Raw genomic sequence first — 15,314 nt, forward strand, 5'->3', positions numbered from 1 at the left:
GGGTGGGTTGCCATTTCCTTCTCCAGTGCATGAAAGTGAAAAGTGAAAGGGAAGTCACTCAGTTGTGTCTGACTCTTAGTGACCCCATGGACTGCAGCCTTCCAGGCTCCTCCGTCCATGGGATTTTCCAGGCAAGAGTACTGGAGTGAGGTGCCATTGCCTTCTCCCATCCTATCTGCTAGGAAATGGCAAGACAGATCTTATCAGTTTGCGCTGTGGGCATATGTGCGTACTCAGTCTCTTCAGTCGTGTCTGACTTTTTGTAACCCTATCCTCTATAGCCCGCCAGGCTCCTCTGTCCATGGGATTTCCCAGGGAAGAGTACTGGAGTGGGTTGCCCTCCTGCAGGAGATCTTCCTGATCCAGGAATCAAACTCGCATCTCCTGTGGCTCCTGCATTGCAGGCAGATTCTTGGACTGCTGAGCCGCTGTGGTAGCCCACCTTGCATTACTATATTTGTTTTTTAATACCTGACGTTTTCCAGGCAAGTCTCCCCCTAGTGGTCAACTGCTAGAGGTCCGAGTGCCCAGCCCCGGGTACTAGTTTGAGTGTGTCCTTCTGAGGCTAAGGACTTCCCAGGTGGCTCTAGTGGTAAAAACAAACAAACAAACAAAACGCCTGCCAGTGTACGAGACACAAGAGACACGAGTTTGATCCCTGAGTTGGGAAGGTCCCCTGGAGGAAGGCATGGCAACCCACTCCAGTATTCTTGCCTGGAGAATCCCATGGACAGAGGAGCCTGGCTGGCTACACTGCATAGGGTCTCAAAGAGTTGGACATGACTGAAGCATGTACGTACTGAGGCTAAGCTGGGTAGATGCCATTCATGCTAAATTCCCCCAAATCTTGCATGGTGGCCCTGGCATATAGTAGACACACAACATACATTTTATTAATAAATTATTAAATGGAGTTGGGCATTGCATTTGAGGGGAATCTTGTCTTTTCTGAAGAGGCTGTGGGAAATAGCAGAAAAGTCAACCAGGTGGAAGCCAGGAAGCCTGTGTTTAGATCCAGCGCTGCTTCTATTCTGCTGCCTGTCATGTGGAGCCCCCAGTTCTGGTTGCTTCTCCTATAAGTGGAAGGCAGGGATCCTTGATCTCATTTGCCCCTCTGTCTCCATAAGTAAAGATCCCAGGCTTTACTCTGACTGACTACCTTTACTCTGACTGACTACCTCATGTGACCACTCACCTCTGAACAAATTGTTATGGTGAGGGCAATGAAATGGGTTATTTGTCATCACTGGAGAATGGTTGGGGGTAAGGAGTGGAGGGGTGTGTCATCCAAACCACATGGATTTAGAGTAGAGGCAACATGGATCCCCATCTGTGAAATGGGGCTCTTCCTGGGAGTAGGGTGAGTGAATGATTGGTATTTGTATCAGTTAGCCATTGTTATACTAATGCTGCATAACAAGCAACCTCAAATCTCATGCCTTAAAATTATTTAGCTCAGCACTTATTGGGGTCGGGGTCTAAGTGCCAGTGATGTTGATGTTTATGTTGATGCAGGAGGTTCTTCTAATCTCAGCTGAGTTCACCCATATACCTGGGGGTTGCCTGAATGTTGGCTAATGTAGGCTATTTTCAGCTGGAAAGACTGGGGTGACTTGGTTCTGCTCCACCTGTCTTTCAACCTCAGAGAGGGTAGCGCAGACATGTTCTCATTTGGGGGATAAAGGTGCAAAAGAGCAGCCAAATGCCAAAAAGCACTTTTCAGGCTTCTGTGTGTGTCATGCCTGCTCACCTTCATCAGTCACATGGATGAACTTGGAATCCAGTGGTGAGGAAACGGGATCCTTCTTTTGGGGGGTGAATTTCAAGGTCACATAAAAAGAATATGGATGTAGGGAACAGGGAAGAATGGAGGTCCTTCATGTATTCATCTAACACAGGGTACCAAATCTTATCATCTACTCTGAGATGGCCCTTTAGAAGTACACTGGAAGGAGGTAGGTAGGATTAAAGAGAATTAACCTTTATTTCCTCCCTTTAAAAAATCACCAGATGTGTAAAATTTCACCAGCTGGGAGGTTGCTCACAAGACAAACCAAGTAATGAATTTCTAAAAAGAAATATCTCCATCTATGGAGCAGGATGAAAGGCAGTGAATGAGTTCACAGTTTCCGTCTAGGACCTTTCAGGGGATGCTGTGGTCAGCCATGGATGGACAGTGAGGCCATCCGTCTTTGTTCAGTAGCCTTTCAGAAAGTAGTGACTGTTCAGCAGGGCTGCCTAAGGGAAGAGACAGAGGGCTTGAGGTTTCATAGGTCCGTTGGCAGCAAGACATTCACAGAGAGCTCCCTGCAGCCACAACCAGGGCGCCAATGGTGCAGGTGGACAACTTTGGTACAAAGCCCAAGCCAGGAACTATTTCAGAACCCTCTCAACAAAGGTAGCAGGACCTCCACATGGGAGCTCTCAGGGCAGAAATATAAAGGGCCAGGCTCCTGTTCTCCCATCTCCAGTTTTCTCTCTTGGAGGGATAAGGCTTCAGGAAAGATGTACAGCCCTATAGGAACAGCCAGGAGTCCCAGGTTTCATTAGAAACTGGTTCAAATGTGATTTTCCCTCCTTGTATCTCTGCAGCGAGGCCCAGAACCAGGTAAAATGGGGCTGATTTGCCATAAAGACAAATCTTTCCATCTTCTTCCTGGCTCTCTTCTGCCTGGGAAGCTGGGCTTTTTTTCCCCTGCCTTTCTATTTCTGCCTGCTGAGACAGCCCCAGAAGCCTCTGTAGCTTTACTGCAGAGAGAAATACCTGGGTGTTTTTTTTTTTTAACATGAACTGTTTCCCCTTTTATTTTCTAATTCAGCTTATGATGGAGAGAAATAATGTAGAGACCAAGAAAACATCCCTATATAAATAAAAGGTCAGTACTGTCCTAGTGAACCAAAAGGCCCCCTAAATACAGTGGCTTAAAAGAAAGAAATATGTCTGTTTCATGTCATAGCCCCAAAGGGAGTGGTTCAGACTGGTAGGGCTATGTACTCCAAGCTGTCACTCAGGGACCCAGGTTCCTGCAACATTGTTGCTCTGCAGACCCTCTACTGTATTATCCTTGTCTGCACTGTTAGAGTGAGTTGTTGTCATTGCCTATGGGAAGGGGGAGATAGGACAACCAATTTTCTTTTAAGTGAGTAATGTGAAGTGGAAATTGAACACATCACTTCTGCTAACATTCCATTGGTGAGAGATCAGCCACATGTCCAAGGTTAGCTTCTAAGAAGGCTGGGGAAATCTAGGACCGGGTGGCCATGTGCCCAGGAGAAAATGGCAGAAGAGTTCTGGGAGACAAGTAGCAGTATTTACAATATTGTCTCATGTGGGGTATACATTTAAGGAGTCCTCCTGTGCACCATGCATAGTGGTTTGTGTTTTCATGCCTCGTCTTGTTTACTTCTCTGCAGCACTCTGCAGAGTAGGTCTTCTTATCCTCTTTTTATATTCTTTTTATTTTTTGACAATGAAGCAATAGTGGCTACTGTCTAATGAATACCTACCGTGAAGCAAGGACATTAGTACTTCACATTATACAGTATAGTTCACACGATGCTCTTGAATACCCTAACCCCCCACCACATAGGCAGGCATTGTTATTTTTTTTATCGGAGGATAATTACTTTACAATGCTGTGTTGGTTTCTGCCATATAACAGTGAAAGTCACCCAGCATTGTTATTTTATTTTCAGTTTTATTGGGGAAGCTTTGAGGAACTTAGGTAACTTTCTGAAGGCCTCCAGCTTATACATTGAGATTTGAACTCAGGTCCGTGTGCTTTCCAAGTACATGTTCTTTCTACTGTATTGTAAAGAAGAGTCTACAGTTACAAAAAGCAAGGGTACATTCTTTCAAACTCTGCTATCTGCTGTATAAACCTGATGCGCTGAATCCTCCAGGCTCTCAATCTCACTAATCTTTCTTTCTTTCTCAGCCCTCTCAGATCTTATTGCTGAAATCTCACCCTCCAAGACTCTACTGTGAAATCTCATTGTAGAATTCAGAAGCAACACTCGGAACCCTTTGTCACCATCAAAAGTGATCTCTGCCCTCTGAGTGGTGGGGAGGGGAGAGTGGAAGCAGAGGGAAAAGAATATTGGTGAATATCTCAGAATGGGATCTCTCCACATTGTCATGGAGAGAATCAGTGTGATGTAGCATGAAACACCCAGGCGACCACATCTACCTCATTGGCTCAGGGTGGGGCAGGGAGCCAATTAAATGAGATGATTCGTCTAAAGCACCTGGGTGTGCCTGGCTGGAGCAATGATGAAGCTTCAGGCTCCTCCCAGTTCTATGAGAAGCGTATAGCATGTTACCTGACCCAGCTCTGCAACAGGAAACCACTTGTGGTTGGTGGCTGGCCAGCACTCCAGCTAATGCCAGTGCATCTCAGAGGAGGTGAGACCCGTACTCTTTAATGCAGTAGCCGGCTGAGTGCAGACGACCTGGCAGGCAGTCTTATGACACCCCAGCTCCCTTTCTCCTGTCCCACTTTAAGGAAGAAAGCAGCAAACAGATCTTGCCTTCAGGGAAAATTTGAGACTTCATGAGGTTTCCAGTTGTGACATTTTGATATCGCCTTGTGTGAACAAGCTTTACATGTATATCTCAATCCCTAGTGTTTTGAGAGGAGGAATCAAGAAAAGTGTTTTCTCTGTGTAATTTTCACTCTCCCCTCCATCTTCTTTGGAGTTTGGGGAAAATGTTTTCTAGTGGATAGAAACTTGTTAAGGAAACAAGAGTTTCTTCTATCAGGTGGGCAGATGGCTAAATAGTGGTGAGTGTTGTTGCCACAGATTCGTAAATTCCAAGATACTTGGAATTCAGCCAGGTTCCCTGGATTCAGATCCCAGCATTGTCACTTGGACACTTTGCCAAAGCTCTGTTGCTTCAGTTTCCCCATTTGTAAAAGGAGACCAATAATAGTACCGATCTCATTAGGATATTGAGAGTGTGAAAGTGCAAGTGTTAGTCGCTCAGTTGTATCCAACTCTTTGCAACCCCATGGACTATAGCCTGCCAGGCTCCTCTGTCCATGGAATTCTCCAGGCAACAATACTGGAGTGAGTAGCCTATCCCTTCTCCAAGGGATCTTCACAACTCAGGGATCAAACCTGAGTCATACTGCACTGTAGGCAGATTCTTTACCATCTGAGCTACCAGGGAAGCCCTTGAGAGTATTAAGTGGGTTAACAAATGTCCATTCCCTATCTGGGTACCTGGGGCAGAGTATACACCTAAAGGTGAGCTCTTAGTCAGATTACAGGTTACTGCTGGGGGAGCTGGGAGGGAGGTGCGTTAGCACAGCCTGCTGCTGTCTCCAGGCAGTCTCTTTAGCCAATCCCTGCCTCCTGAACCTGCCTCCATCCTAGCTCCCCTGAGCTATGGCTGATAGAAAATGTTCATGCCTCTGCAAGTTTCCAGCCAGGGGTTTGGAGCTGGGCAGCAACCTGGTTCTCCTGCCCCGGAAGCTCCAGTCTTTCTATCTCTGTGAAGCCCAGGTCACAAAACCTTCCACAGTGTGGACGATGTATTCGAGAAACAGAACAAATTGGAAGCTGGGCACATAGACACACACACAGAGGAGAGCCCTGTGAAGTCAGAGGCAAAGACAGGAGATGCTGCTACAGGCAGAGAATGCCAGGATTACCACCAACACTGGAAGCTGGAAGAGACAAGGAAGGATGCTTCACTGGAGCCTGCAAAAGGACCACAGACCCACTGACACCTGGCCTCCAGAACTAGGAAAGAGTCCATTTCTGTTGTTTGGAGTTGCCTAGTTTGTGGCAACTTGCTGTGGCAGCCTTGGGAAACCAGTACGCTAAGTGAGGTCATAGCAAGTGTGCGAAGGATGAGGGTGGACCAACAGCCAGGGGTCAGGTCAGGCAGACCAAGTCACGCAAATCCTTTGGATTCGATTTGTAAATGTGATGGGAAGCTTATTTCGCTATATTCTTGGACCAAAGATAGGGATATGTGGGGAATTAGTGAAAGCCTAGGTTGGGACATTGCTTACCAGGTGAAATCCATCACCTGAGACCCAAGATGAACACCAACTGAGAAAGAGCTGTGGGAACCTCTCCTTAAGATGCCTTTGTCCCAAGGAAAGAAGGTAGGTGGGAGGCCACCTGCTGAGACCCTCAGCTATGTAGCTTGTTTTGAAAACTGGTTATTACCTTGACTCTCTCCATCTCCACGGAGGCAAAGCTCCATCCCACCCAGCACCTGTACCAGTGTCTGCTGCTAATTAAGAGAGAGACAGATGGAGGAAGGTACAGTTTAATTTTATAGCCTTGGTTCCTTCAAGGCAATTAGGCTTATTGGAAGGAAAGCACCTTTTTCATTCTTTCTTCATCTCTTTAAATGAAGAAAAATCAAAACGGAGAGGACCAGTGTTGTTGAAAGCCTCACACATCTGTTTCCTGGTCGGCTTGTTAGCCATCTGCCCACGAGGTACCCGAGATGATTAGGTTAATGCATTTACTAACGGGGCTTACAAAGCTGCTCAATGAATCTGTGATTTCTTTCACAAGTAGCTTTTTAATATACTAAGACAGGGACCATAATGCACAAAGCTGAGAGTGGCCAGGTAAGCATTTCTTTCCTGTCCTTGATACCTAAATCAGAGGGGATGAGAAAGAGGATTCCACGAAAATTGCATTTTCTGACTGTGGAAACAGTTCATCCATGTAACCACCAACCACATCCTTGTTGACACAATCTTGAAAATAACTCTTTGAAGGACAGTTTCACACCCGAGGCAGCAAGTCTGTACTTGCTCTGCACTTGTAGAAAACACCTCTGAGTCTTGTGAAGGAAGGGTATCAGACAATAGATGTGAGTAGTAGAATCCTCCCTATAGAACATTAGATGATCTGCTAACCCCTTGTTTTCTTCACTTTATTACATAGATATCCTTTCAGTTTTTGAAACTACCATACTACTTCCCACCTCAGGGCTTTTGTAAATGTTGTTCTGTATCAGTTATCTACTGCTGTATAACAAATTACCCCCAAACTTAGTGGCTTAACATAAAAACTGTTTATACAGTTTGTGGTCCTGGGTTAGCTGGGCAATTATTCTGGTTTAGGCTGGCTTGGCTGTTCTTGTCCAGGCCTTCTTGGTATCTGTGATCAACTGGCAGGTGGGCTAATGGCTGTTTGGTATCTGTATGGCTAATGGCAGGTGGGCTAATGGTCTAGGATGGCCTCACTTGGTATCTGGCAGGTACCAGGCTGCTGTTGGCTGGGTGAATGTGGGCAACTGGAATGCAGGTTTATCATCTTTCAGGAGGCTAACCTGGGTTCTTTTTGCACTTGGAGGCAGGGTTCCAAGAGCCTGATAGCAGAAGCAGTAGAACTTCTAAAAGCACAGATTTGGGATGTGTGTGACATCATTTCTGCTACAGTCTACTGATTAAAGCCAATCACAAGGTCAGGTCATATTCCAAAGGTGGGGAAATAGACTCTACTTCCTACTGGAAGAAATTGCAAAGTATTACAGCTACTTTTGCAATACACCCTATGTGCCTTCTCCTGGGTGCTGTTTCTGCTACTTTTTACCTTCAGATGCCACCTAATAGAGCATCCACAAGGATGCATTCCCTAGCCAGCCCTTCATCCCAAGTGGAAAAGGCCCCTTCTTACGCCATCTCATAATGAGAACTAGGCACCCATCACACACGGCCGGTGAAAGGAAGCAAAGAGGGAAAGAAGGAAGGAAGGAATGATGGTTGGTTGGGATGACTGGTTCCTTTGTGCTTAGCAGGATGTCTGGCACAGAGTGCTCAGTAAATGTTGGATGTAATCCAGTGCCTCCTTCATAAACCAGAAGACAGACAAAATAGATGTCTTGAATAGTTACTCTCTTTCAGAATTATGCTATATAGCTTCTATGTCTCATATAATTTATTCCTAACAATAAACCTCAAATTACTTATTTTATCCTCATTTTACACCAAAAGAAATGGCAATATAAGAGGTTGAAATTACCAACATCTCATATACTCAGGTTCTGATTCCAAAGCCTACAGACTTTTCTGTCCCACTTTTGCACCATATACCAAACATTTTCAGAGCTCAGGGGCTTCCCAATGCCAAGTTCCCCAAGAGACCTATTCAGGGCTGAGTGTGGAGAAGGATGTAGGTTCTCCATGTGGGACTCCATGATTTCTTAGTCGGGGCTACTTCTCACACCAGCACTAATATGGCAAGAGTTGCCTCTACGACTATTTTTGTTGTTCAGTTATTAAGTTGTGTCTGACTCTTTGCAACACCATGAACCACAGCATGCCAGGCTTCACTGTCCTTCACTATCTCCCAGAGTTTGCTCAAACTCATGTCTATTGAGTCAGTGATGCCATCCAACCATTTCATCCTCTGATGTATGGTTCTCCTCCTGCCCCCAATCCCTCCCAGCATCAGGGTCTTTTCCAGTGGGTCACCTCTTCACAGCAGGTGGCCAAATATTGGAGCTTCAGCTTTAGCATCAGTCCTTTCAACGAATATCCAGGGTTGATTTCCTTCAGGACTGACTACTTTGATTTCCTTGCAATCCAAAGGGACTCTCAGGAGTCTTCTTTAGCCCCACAGTTTGAAGGCATCAATTCTTTGGTGCTCAGCCTTCTTTCTTTTTTTATCTAGAACTTTTTGAGAGGATATCAACTTGCCAATTTATTGGCACACCTGCTGCATAATCAGTTTCCTGGGTTTGTCAGAAATAGGAAGCCTTAAATGCATCCCTTGATCTGAGCTGACCTTAGACTAGTCCATTGGTTGGAAAGAGGAATATGGGGATAAATGGTTCTGAATGATGCTGGGTGTGCAGAACAATGGTGGGTGAGACATTTAGCAAGAGACTAGAAGAGGGAAAAGAACTTCCACTCCTACTGTTGTCCTGATATTACCTGTGCTTTGCATTTTGATCATAATTTATTCACTGAATATTTATTGCGTATCTAATGTCTGTTAAGAACTAGGTAGGACATTGCTTATACAATGGTGGGCAAAAATCAGACCCGGGCTCTCTTTCTTGAAACTCTAGTGGAAGAATTAGACAATAATGAATGAACTGAATAAATAAATGTAGAAAGGCAGCTGTGACACATGCCCTGGAGAATGACCTATCATGGAGGGATATGACTTTGTCAAACTTTATATGAAGGAGGGGTGCTTGAGCTGGGAGGCAGCTGGAGATAAGAAAAATAAAGTGGGTAATCACTTCTTTTTTAATTAAAAAAAAAACCAACAAACATTTGTACAGACAGCATGCTAGATACCAGGGCTGTATCTGTGGTTCTCAACTTGGGCTGTATATTAGAATCATCCAGGGAGGCTTGAAAAAAATATGCCTGGACCACACCTTCAGAGATTCTGATGAAATTGTTTGGGGGAGGGATCCAGGAATCTGTAATTCCATAAAAATCATACACCATGATCAAGTGGGATTTATCTCAGGGATGCAAAGATTTTTCAGTATCTGCAAATCAATCAATGTGATACATCACATTAACAAACTGAAGAATAAAATCCACAAGGTCATCTAAATCAGTTCAGGTCAGTTGCTCAGTTGTGTCTGACTCTTTGCGACCCCATGGACTGCAGCACGTGAGGCTTCCCTGTCCATCACCAATTCCCGGAGTTTGCTCAAACTCATGTCCATTGAGTCAGTGATGGGAAAAAAAAAAAAAAAGCTTTTGATAAAACTCAACATCCATTTATGACAAAAACTCTCCAGAAAGTGGGCATAGAGGGAACATATCTCAACATAATAAAAACCATAAATGACAAACCACAGCTAACGTCATATTCAGTGGTGAAAAGCTGAAAGCATTTCTGCTAAAATCAGGAACAGGACAAGGATGCCCACTCTTGCCACTTTTATTCAACATAATATTGTGAGTCCTAGCCACAGCAATCAGACAAGAAAAAGAATTAAAAGGAACCTGATGCTTTTGAACTGTGGTGTTGGAGAAGACTCTTGAGAGTCCCTTGGACTGCAAGGAGAGCCAACCAGTCCATTCTGAAGGAGATCAGCTTTGGGATTTCTTTGGAAGGAATGATGCTAAAGCTGAAAGTCCAGTACTTTGGCCACCTCATGCGAGGAGTTGACTCATTGGAAAAGACTCTGATGCTGGGAGGGATTGGGGACAGGAGGAGAAGGGGACGACAGAGGATGAGATGGCTGGATGGCATCACTGACTCGATGGACGTGAGTCTGGGTGAACTCCGGGAGTCGGTGATGGACAGGGAGGCCTGGCATGCTGCGATTCATGGGGTCACAAAGAGTCGGACACGACTGAGCGACTGATCTGATCTGATCTGAAATTGGAAAAGAAGAAGTGAATGCTCTAAAAGTTCTCCCATGTGATTCCCATGCACTGCCAGCATGGAGAACCACTGAGCCACATTGATGGAAAGATAATGTTTCTGCTCTCAAAGCACTCACAGTCTAGTGAGAGCAAATAGATGTGAAAATGGAAAATTATAAAACAGCACAGTCAGTGCTATGATAGAGAGAGCAGGGGTTGCTGAGGGAGCTGGAGGAATCAGGAAAGGGCACCTTAGCTTAGTCTTGAAAGATGAATATCAGAGCATCTGGTGTAAATGAAGGGTGAAGCATGTCAGCTCCAACTTCTGGTTCTCTGACCAGCTCAGAGACCTTATTATAAATACTCAAAAGACTTGACAGTTCACAACACTTATCATATTTCTACTTTGACGTAATTTGTGGGATTGTTTGGTTACTTTCCATCCTCCCTAGCAGAATATCCACTCCATGAGGTCAGGGACTTTGTCTTTTTCTGATTCTCCCTTATATTTCCAGTGTCTATCACCTGGCCCATGCCTATTTGATGAGTGACTAAACAAAGTTGCTTGGAGAGGTTTTGGTAGATGGTCAATTTTACATTTAGAAATATGCCTTTGGCTGCATAGGCTAGAGGAACATTTGGTAGATACAGCTGGAAGGACCTGTGGGTTAGCAGTTGTGCTGGGGAGAAGAGGAAGATGACATCAGCACCTGCTCCTGTGTTCCTGGCTTGAGTAACCAAAGAGTTGGTGTTCCCACTCTTGACAGATGGAAGAACCTGAAGAACAGACTGAGTGGTGTTGGTGTATTCAGGCTTGGCCACCTCGAGTGGGAGATGCCAGTGACTCTGTCCTGAAGATAACTGGATACATGAATTTTGAAGTCCAAGGAGATGGTGTCAGAGCAGCCTTCTGTTGGGACATTATGGCACCGGAAACCCAGAACTTTCCTCTAGAAGACAGCAGTTTTACTATTAACTTAAATAACTCATTCCCATGTCAGTAGCTATCCCATGGTTCCTTTTGGCATTGATATTCTGTGTCTGTATGCAGCTCTAGAATTCAAGGAGGAGGGGAGCATTCTCTTGAAAGATTGCATTATGCAGGGATGTTTGTATTAAACATGGACAGAAACCCAACCTAAACTGTATTGAGCCTAGAAATTAACATGTGGCTTCTTGGGGCATTGTGCTGAGGAATTTAAGTACAGGCTGCACCTACTAGGAAAGAGCTCAATGAGTGCTTTCTGCTACAGATGCAGAGGGGGGCAGGGGGGCATGTTTGTCTGTTCAGTCCTGAAAGCAAACCTTTCCCTCTGCAGCCTTCCAAAAGCATCAAATAGCATCTATTGGAATTAGGTTCTATTTTGGCACAGTCACTAGTTGTGAGTAACCTCAGTTAAATAATTTCACATGCCTTAGCTTGAAAGTTTCCTAGTCTGTCAAGCAGATGTCATAATCCCCATCTCTACCACCTCTTGTACTTGTTGAAAGGATCAAATGAGAAAATAAACGTAGAAGGGCAATGAGCTCCATGAATTTACATACAGTCATACATGGAAGAGTATGAGATGTTAGAAGTGTGAATAAAAGAGCAGCACATTTTTCTGGGCTCCTGGGAGATGTAAGTTCAAAAGTTTATTGCTAACATGGTAATTTTAAAGGTATAGAGGCTCTCCTAATAAAAGAATTGTGAGAGAAAATAAAATGTAAAAGTCTCAGAAATTTATTAAATAAATTGAAAGAGAAGGAAAGGAAAGAAGGGAGAAGGGAAGGAAGGAAGAAACAACCAAAAATTAACAGTCATTCAGTGCTCTAAAGTGTACTGAATGAAGTGGACATTGGTATACTTCTTTTGTAGCATAGATGTCAATATGTATGAAGGGCCTTAATAATGTTTGTGCCCTTTGGCCAAGTAATTCTACTTCAGATAACTCATCTCAGGGCTGGATAGTAACTATTTCAGGCTATGTAACCTATGCAGTCTCTGTCACAAGTACTCAAATCTACTACTGCAGAGCAAAAGCGACCACAGACAGTAGGTAACAGAATGGGTCTGGGGATGATTCCAGTGAAACTATTTACAAAAACTGGTGGGAGCTAGATTGATCTATGGGCTATAGTTTTCCATCATCTGATATAGATTGAAAGATATTTTAAGAATGATTTTCCTTTCAAAATTCTAAATACAAAGAGAGCTTTGGTCTAGAAAATTCTCATTTCAGCCTCATTTATATTAGCAAAATGTTGGCACCACTCGAATGTTCATCAATAGGACAATTGATTGATTTTTGTAGTTCTGCTCAGTGAAATACCTCACTCTAAATAGGTATTAGAATGCTCTTTGTTAATGATTCATAAAAATATGAAGAAATGCTTGTTAGAAAGTTACATGGGAAATTATAATTATTCATAACAATGATGATAATAATGGTGACCAACATCTAAGCACATTGCATGTCATATCACTTAACCCACTAAACAAACCTATAAAGTAGCCTTTTTATTGAAGCCAGTTTCCTGATGCAGATGCTGATGGTAATAAAAGTTATTTATATCAAAGTTACACTGCTAGTATGTGTCAGAAGTGGGATTTGAACACCGGTCTGCTTAACTGCTGAAAGCAAAAACTAACGCACTAATACAAATTCCAAATGAAGCTGTTGAGAAAACCAAGAGAAAATATATACAAGTATTGATATCGATTGTTTTGTGCAGTAGCTGATAGATATGGATATTTCTCAGTGTGTTCAATATTTTCTCTAATGAGGAGGTATCATTTTCATAATGATGAAACAACACTGGTATTTTATGAGAAAGGCAAGGAGGGCAGAGTGTTAGGTGTGACGGTGAGGGAAGAAGGATCAAGGTGGGGGAAGCTAGAGATTCCACTGGGGACGCCCTCACCTTCTTGGTCGTGGTCTTGTTTGTGAAAAACACATGGCCCTGTCTTCCTTCCTTCTGTCTGCTCCAGCTGGTGTTTCTAGTGTGTGTCTCGTTGGACTGTTGGCCCACTGAGATGCTGTTCTTGGGTTGACCTGGCCGATCCCTAACTGTCTTTCTCTCTCTCTCCTCTCTCTCCCTCTCTCTGCTCTCTCTTCCCCTCCTTCGTCCACCTACCTGTCCCATTGTACAGCCGACAAGGTAAACGATGACTTCTACTCCAAGCGACGGCACCTGGCTGAGCTGGCTGCCAAGGGGAACTTACCTCTGCACCCTGTAAGAGTGGAGGATGAGCCACGGGCTTTCAGCCCTGAGCACGGCCCCGCCAAGCAGAATGGACAGAAGTCCCGCACCAACAAGACGCCCCCCCACCCCCTGGCCTACAACTCCACTGCCAACTTTAAGAGCTGGGACCCCAAGGATCAGTCTCTCCGGCGGCAACAGGCTTATGGGAACAAGGGCAAGCTTGGCACGGCTGAGTCAGGCTCCAGCGACCCCTTGGGGACTCGCACCCCACACTACCCACCCCCACAGCCATACTTCATCACCAACAGCAAAACGGAAGTGACTGTCTGAGGTGTCGCCACAGGGGACATCCTGGAGACCACACTCAACTGAGAGAGGCAAAAAATACCCCAGCCCACGTCTTCCCTGTCCCCCGCCAGCACACCCACCTACACACTCACCCTCCACACCAACTGATGATAAACCTACTGGTGACATGGAATCATGCTTTTCCTGCGTCCTGCCTAATGTGTGTCGGCGGGCAGCTGAGCAAGACTGGAGCGTGGACGGTCCACGGTACAGCCAAGGGGTAACTGAGACACCCTCTTTGAACTTCAGGGCTGAGGTGGATGACTCACACGCCCAAACCATGGGGCTGATTTTTTTCTTTTCCTCCTAACTTGAAACTGAAATCCATGATGAAAAAAAGGTAGCACAATTTAGAGAAATTGTCCAGTTGAGCACATATACCATTTACCACATGTTGTCTGTTTCTGGGTGAAAAAGTGAGAAAAGGGTGGGGTAGAGAAAAGGGGTCGTGTGTGCCTGTGATAAGCATTTCCTAATCCCAGAAAGTAGTGATATGGACACAGAACTTTGCTAAGCATGAGGAGTAACTGGACCCCACCACCACCACCATGCTTTTAGTACTTTTCATATCAAGGTTGGAAGCAAAAACAACATACACTCAAACTCACAAAAAATGAACAGACCCTGAACCCACCTACAGTGATGGGAAAGAGAGGACATTTTTAGACAACTCCCATAAAGACCATGGAAATGGGAGGGGTAGGCTTGTGTGGAAGGAAGAGGGTCCAGAGGGTCTTCAATAACTATTTTTTAAAAAAGAAAAATACAATAGAATCCCACTACCAAACAGACAAGAACAGCAAAGTAATTTTTGTCCAACATTTTCAAGACCTAGGAAATCAACAACGTCATCAAGAACAAACAAAATTCACAGTTGAGATGTCAACGAGAGGCGAGAAGGGGACACAGAGCCTGTGATTTCTGGCATTGCCCCCTTGCCTCTGAGACAAGAAACAGACACAAAATCCAGTCCTCTGTTAACTGTCTATCCCTGACTCCCTTCCCTTTCAGCCTGTTGCTGCCGCCGCCGCTGCCAAATTTCAACTGCTTTGGACTGAAAATGTCATAAGCGTGGGTGGTGCCTTCAATGTGTCACTGTTGAATGACAGTCTTGTTTCTCAAGTGCAACCTGTGTTCTTTTACCTTCCTCCCTCCTGTCTTTCTGCAGTAGTAGAAGTTGTTTCCATCTTCCTTTTGTTGGTGAGCCCACCCCATCACACACTCTGAGGGGGCTGTTGCAACTTGCAAAGACCAAGACCTCCTTACCACCCACACCCTCAAAACTCCATGAGTCCCATGATCTTTTAGCTCCCCAAGCATTTCTGGGTCCCATCATTCCCACTGTCCCTCCAAACCGCCTCCCCAGATACTGTGGTACATTCATCCCCGACTCATGATCCCCCAAGGTGGGTGTTCAGATTGGTTCTCATAGCTAAAGGATGTCCCAACAAAGATAGTTTTCCT

General features: G+C 44.8%; 1 protein-coding gene across 1 annotated transcript in view; it reads left to right on the plus strand.

Annotated features, from left to right (window-relative positions):
* The window catches only part of SHISA9 (shisa family member 9), a 349,021-nt gene extending 334,813 nt beyond the window's left edge, over positions 1–14,208 (plus strand). The window contains exon 5 of the mRNA XM_010850691.1: positions 13,450–14,208. Coding sequence (XP_010848993.1) covers positions 13,450–13,832 — 383 coding nt within the window. The 3' untranslated portion in view covers positions 13,833–14,208. The remainder of the gene's footprint in view (positions 1–13,449) is intronic.
* Positions 14,209–15,314: the final 1,106 nt, after the last annotated feature.

This window comes from Bison bison, unplaced genomic scaffold, assembly GCF_000754665.1.
Source record: "Bison bison bison isolate TAMUID 2011002044 unplaced genomic scaffold, Bison_UMD1.0 scf7180017864293, whole genome shotgun sequence".
NCBI lineage: Eukaryota > Metazoa > Chordata > Mammalia > Artiodactyla > Bovidae > Bison > Bison bison.